This window comes from Anneissia japonica, unplaced genomic scaffold, assembly GCF_011630105.1.
Source record: "Anneissia japonica isolate Jap-2015-1 unplaced genomic scaffold, ASM1163010v1 scaffold2878_len565122_cov162, whole genome shotgun sequence".
NCBI classification, from domain to species: Eukaryota; Metazoa; Echinodermata; class Crinoidea; order Comatulida; family Comatulidae; genus Anneissia; species Anneissia japonica.
The window spans coordinates 552,279-558,405 of record NW_022758092.1 but is presented as its reverse complement, the minus strand read 5'-3'; the positions used below and the strand labels follow the sequence as shown (position 1 = coordinate 558,405).

The following is a 6,127-nucleotide window of genomic DNA, read 5'->3' as shown; positions in this document are numbered from 1 at the left end:
TACCGAATAAATACTGCGGTCTAAAGCACAATTGGGCCAACCTAAGCCATAACATCTCTCATAATGAATCCCACCAAGGATTTTATTCCGGACACTGATGTTTTACTAAAATAGAACATCTATTATTGCGAATGCAAGTTTGTTGATATTGAGTTAGGTGATTATCGACTCTCCAAAATCAATGTATCAGGGCATTTAATAATCAATTTACAAACGTGATGGAAATTATTATTAGAAACTATACAAACTTACCTAATCGGTGACTTCAATATAACTTACTAGAACATGCCACTGAGGCTATTATCCAAGAACATTTAGACAGCATTTTTCGAACACCTTCCAAGTAGCCATGCCAAAATCACTGAACATAGTACTTCTTTGATAGACAATATTTATCGTAATATTGACACTCCTGAGATGTACTTCAAATGGTATTTTAGTTACTGATATCTCAAACAGCTTTCCTGGGTTTTTTTTACTTTATTTGTGTAGGAAACAAGTAAATGCTATATAAAAGAAACTGCAAGTACGTAACACTAAACGTGTACGTTTACCACTCAACAAATACTTTGTTCATGCGCTAAAAACGGCCAAGGAACTGATGTACTTGATGATAATTGTCCCAATTTTGCATACCAAGATTTTACTCGTATTTTAAATAAAACTATAAACAGATGTTTTACAACAGGCCTACATCAGATTCGTGTAAAGTCAAATGTTTCACGATCCCCCTGGATGAATTGCACGATCAATACTATAGAAAAATAAATTTTACGGTAAACTCGGAGCAATTCAGTCAAATTAAAATATGTCTAAATGCAGGCTCTATCAAAATAATTAAAAAATATTGTAACAACTGGTCTGGTCCCCTATGACACGAAAATCGAAAAAGAATGCAAACGAGAAGAAATAAGTAACTAAGACAAATTGCCTACCAATTTTTAATAAAAATAATTCCAGATGATGCTAAATTTCATATTAAAAAAATTATATAAATGTACTTATTTACAATCAAAAACTAATATTTATAAAGATTGAAAAGAAAAGGATAATAGAAAAATTTACGAAATTACATTTGGACTTACAAGTAATAAAATAATTGTTAATCAGAATTATAACACTACACACACACAATATCATTTGTTATATAAGACATCTAAAAAAAAGAGGAAAAATAGGATAATAAAAAAAATGCTAAATTGCTTATTACAAAACTTATATAAATGTACTTATTTACAATATAAAACTTATACTTTAAAAGATTAAAAAGAAAAGGATCAAAGAAAAATATGCGAAATTGCATTTGGACTTACAAGTAATAAAGTAATTGTTAATCTGAGTTATAACATTACACATACAAAATATCATTGTTATATAAGACATCTAAAATAAAAGAGGAAAAATAGAACAAAAATGCTAAGTTGCTTATTACAAAACTTATATAAATGTAATTATTTACAATCTAAAACTTCTATTTAAAAAGATTAAAAAGAAAAGGATAAAAGAAAAATGTGCGAAAATACATTTTTACAAGTAATAAAACAATTGTTAATCAGAATTATAACAAACATAGGCCTACAAAATATAATTGTTATATAAGACACCTAAAAAAGGAAAAAAGGTCATGAAATAAACATACCGTATTTATTCGAATAAACCCCCTACTCCCATCCCCATTGAATAAACTACCCCTTCAGACGGGCATCTTTTGGAACAAACAGCTTCATCGAATAAACGCCACCGGGGGGTATTTTCTCCGACTAAACGCCCTCTAAATGACTTTAAACTAATCTAATGAAAGAAACATCATTCCCAACAGATTCTATTAATGGTGTACTCAAGTAGAATTACATTTTTTCTAATCTTCGTTAGGATCTATACGTCTTTATTATGACGCAAAAACACATTTACAGTGAGATTAAGGGGCGGTTATTTGAGTATATACGTATTCAATATTACACACACACACACACACACCTACACATACACACACACACACACACACAAGTAAAACAAACGCCTTCCTCGAGTAAACGCCGTCCTCGAATAAATCATTCGAATAAATACGATATTGAAGCAACTAATTATTATTTGAATCGTAAGATTAATGAGCAAAATTGACTTGAAAGTGAATTAAAAATTAGGATTCTTATGGTATACATGAGGACTTCCAATACTTAAATTTGCCAGCATGCCCCAAGAAGGAGGCAATCGGTGTATATCTTAAATTTATTAAGACTTCTGCTGGCAGTCCGATGTCACAGGTGGAAAACTTCCGGGGAGGTAACCATGATAGATCCGGCCCATCACGCCACTCCCACCTCCCTCAATGACCATACAACTCCGAGATACGCTACTTCACCTCGACCTATTCAAAATATACTGTTGGCCCCGTCTTCTGATCTGAATTTATGTATTCTAGATCGTTAGTATTTTTGAATCCTATTTTCTTTTCTTATATTATGTGACTGACCATTTCCATTTATTTCTGCCACCCGTTTTGCGTTTCTGAAATCCCATTTCTGATTCTGTTCTGTCTTGTGGCTCTCACCAGATGTTCCCACCATCTGCTCATCAACTATAAAATGCAATGTCCAACGATCTGGTTACTGCTGCCTCATCGAATCATTAATTTGGATTGTGTCGATATTTAACTATTGTTCATTACAAACGAAGGAAGGAAAATAATTTTAGCCAAAAATCCGGGTTTTTGAACGTTAGTGTCACTGTGAAATTCCAGCCTTAGAACGCTTCCTTGTGACGTCATGTGAAATGGTGTTAAAAGAAGACCACAAAAAATGCTATATTCTTCTGAACTAACGTCGAAAATCTGTCATATAAATAGAAAACAACATTAATTGGCTGATACATAAATGTTATATTTTCATTTATATATCAAAACTAATTTGAATATAATAATATATATAAATCAAATTTGAAATGTTAACGGTATCATAATGAACTTTGTCTTAGTAGACCTATAATAGGTATACACCATACCTGTAAATAATCATATAAGCACAATCTATGATGTTCAAGATGAAATACGTAAAATTCAATATCAACCACGTGATCACGTGGTGCTTTTATGATGTAAGATTGGTCGGTATCCGTAGGATAGTCGTCTGGAAAGTTGGGAGATGTAAATCGCACAGGGTCTTCGAAAATTGTATTATCATCTGAAAAATCATATTGTTTAATTAAAAATTCTAGTTATACGTCATCACCATAATAATTGTAATAATATTTATGATCATTGTCATTGTAACCCATTTCGTCAACGTCATAGTCATCATCCTCGTCATTATCCTCATTATCATCGTCACCTTTATTTTTCATATCTTTCTTTACTGGATATCGCATTATACATCAATCATCATCGTCATCATCACCACCATCATACAGTCATATCATCAATGATTTATAATCAACCGTCATCTTCATCGTCATTATAAAAACATCATCATCATCAGCAGCAGCATCAGTCACTATCGTCACAGATTGACATTCATAGTCACCAAGTGAAAGCATAATATCTTGTTAGTACCTACCACTAAAATCATTGGAGTTTGTTTTGCCAAGGCAACTGATTCCAAAACATTTTACACTGGAAATTCGGTTCCTAGTTTTGTTGTGCACGATAAATGACCGTGTGTCGGCATATCTGTCTACACACTCTCCGTGTTCACACCACTGTATAGGAATTTATTACATCAACCAGAGTGTCAAGTGAAATAGTATTATATTCAGTTGTATCAGTGACACTAAGCTAATTATAAAATTATTAATTCATTGTTAATTAAAATCGGTCGGTGGAAATGCATATATACCGTTTGTAAAGAATTTAATGAGTTTTTACTGGGTTTTTTTATTTTTTTGCAATTTCACACCTCTAGTCTCATCTAGTGTTTAATTTTCCACCAATCAACAAGAAGCTTCACTTTCCAATTTTCGTGCTTGGATTCGCTGCAGATACTATTCTAGTCCCGTCCGAAATGTAGCAATATCAGAGGTTGCATTTTTTTTTGCTATATTTGGATATAATGTAGAGTAGACATTGATAAATCAAAAAAGTATGTGCAACATTTTTTTTTCATACGTAGTATTTTTGAATCCTATTTTCTTTTCTTATATTATGTGACTGACCATTTCCATTTATTTCTGCCACCCGTTTTGCGTTTCTGAAATCCCATTTCTGATTCTGTTCTGTCTTGTGGCTCTCACCAGATGTTCCCACCATCTGCTCATCAACTATAAAATGCAATGTCCAACGATCTGGTTACTGCTGCCTCATCGAATCATTAATTGGGATTGTGTCGATATTTAACTATTGTTCATTACAAACGAAGGAAGGAAAATAATTTTAGCCAAAAATCCGGGTTTTTGAACGTTAGTGTCACTGTGAAATTCCAGCCTTAGAACGCTTCCTTGTGACGTCATGTGAAATGGTGTTAAAAGAAGACCACAAAAAATGCTATATTCTTCTGAACTAACGTCGAAAATCTGTCATATAAATAGAAAACAACATTAATTGGCTGATACATAAATGTTATATTTTCATTTATATATCAAAAATAATTTGAATATAATAATATATATAAATCAAATTTGAAATGTTAACGGTATAGTAGGCCTATAATAGGTATATACCATACCTGTAAATAATCATATAAGCACAAGCTGTGTTGTTCAAGATGAAATACGTAAAATTCAATATCAACCACGTGATCACGTGGTGCTTTTATGATGTAAGATTGGTCGGTATCCTTAGGATAGTCGTCTGGAAAGTTGGGAGATTTAAATCGCACGGGGTCTTCGAAAATGGTATTATCATCTGAAAAATCATATTGTTTAATTAAAAACTCTAGTTATACGTCATCACCATATTAATTGTAATAATATTTATGATCATTGTTGTTGTAACCCATTTCGTCAACGTCATAGTCATCATCCTCGTCATTATCCTCATTATTATCGTCACCTTTATTTTTCATATCTTTATTTACTGGATATCGCATTATACATCAATCATCATCGTCATGATCACCACCATCTTACAGTCATATCATCACTGAACTTTTCTCATACAAATTAAAAAAATACCTTCTTTCAAATTATAATTAATGTAATACTTAGTCAGTCGTGTTTCTTCTTTTTTTTTTATTGATTTATTTTTTACATCAATTAATTGTGCTTCCTCTATGTTTATATGTCTTTTTAGTTCTTCTTAATTATATATTTACTTATTCCTTACTATAATATATTATCTGGCTAGCCCATTACAAGTTTTAATTGTAATTTGTTTCCAATTAATTTTACTTACAGGGCACATGCCTCTTTCAATTTAAATTATATTTACTAAAATAGTGTATATACATATAATACCTTAGATATTTGTTAAAAATTATATATTTTTTATTGTTATATTGTAAAAGAAATAAATGTTGATTTGATTTGATTTGATTTATAATCAACCGTCATCTTCATCATCATTATAAAAACATCATCATCAGCATCAGCAGCATCAGTCACTATCGTCACAGATTGACATTCATCGTCACCAAGTGAAAGCATAAAATCTTGTTAGTACCTACCACTAAAATCATTGGAGTTTGTCTTGCCAAGGCAACTGATTCCAAAACATTTTACCGTGGAAATTCGGTTCCTAGTTTTGTTGTGCACGATAAATGACCGTGTGTCGGCATATCTGTCTACACACTCTCCGTGTTCACACCACTGTATAGGAATTTATTATATCAACCAGAGTGTCAAGTGAAATAGTATTATATTCAGTTGTATCAGTGATACTAAGCTAATTATAAAAGTATTAATTCATTATTAATTAAAATCGGTCGGTGGAAATGCATATATACCGTCTGTAAAGAATTTAATGGGTTTTTACTGGGTGTTTTATTTTTTTTTTTTTTTGCAATTTCACACCTCTAGTCTCATCTAGTGTTTAATTTTCCACCAATCAACAAGAAGCTTTACTTTCCAATTTTCGTGCTTGGATTCGCTGCAGATACTATTCTAGTTTTTTGCTATATTTTTTAAAAATTGGATATGATGTAGAGTAGACATTAACAAATCACAAAAGTATGTGCAACATTTTTTTTTCATAACAAAG

At 31.5% G+C, this 6,127-nt stretch overlaps 2 protein-coding genes across 2 annotated transcripts in view; both read right to left on the bottom strand.

The window, feature by feature from the left end:
* Nucleotides 1-2,041: 2,041 nt before the first annotated feature.
* On the bottom strand, nt 2,042-4,240 carry LOC117124995 (zinc metalloproteinase nas-39-like). Its single transcript, XM_033271343.1, has 4 exons — nt 4,100-4,240; nt 3,552-3,693; nt 3,001-3,179; nt 2,042-2,830 (listed from the first exon to the last, which is right to left on the bottom strand). The coding sequence occupies exons 1-4, from the start codon at nt 4,238-4,240 to the stop codon at nt 2,651-2,653; spliced, it is 642 nt and encodes a 213-aa protein (XP_033127234.1). The 3' UTR covers nt 2,042-2,650.
* LOC117124997 (dorsal-ventral patterning protein tolloid-like) overlaps nt 4,162-6,127 on the bottom strand; it is a 5,443-nt gene continuing 3,477 nt past the window's right edge. The window contains exons 4-6 of the mRNA XM_033271346.1: nt 5,595-5,736; nt 4,656-4,834; nt 4,162-4,503 (exon numbers count right to left, since the gene is read on the bottom strand). Coding sequence (XP_033127237.1) covers nt 4,324-4,503; nt 4,656-4,834; nt 5,595-5,736 — 501 coding nt within the window. The 3' untranslated portion in view covers nt 4,162-4,323. The remainder of the gene's footprint in view (nt 4,504-4,655; nt 4,835-5,594; nt 5,737-6,127) is intronic.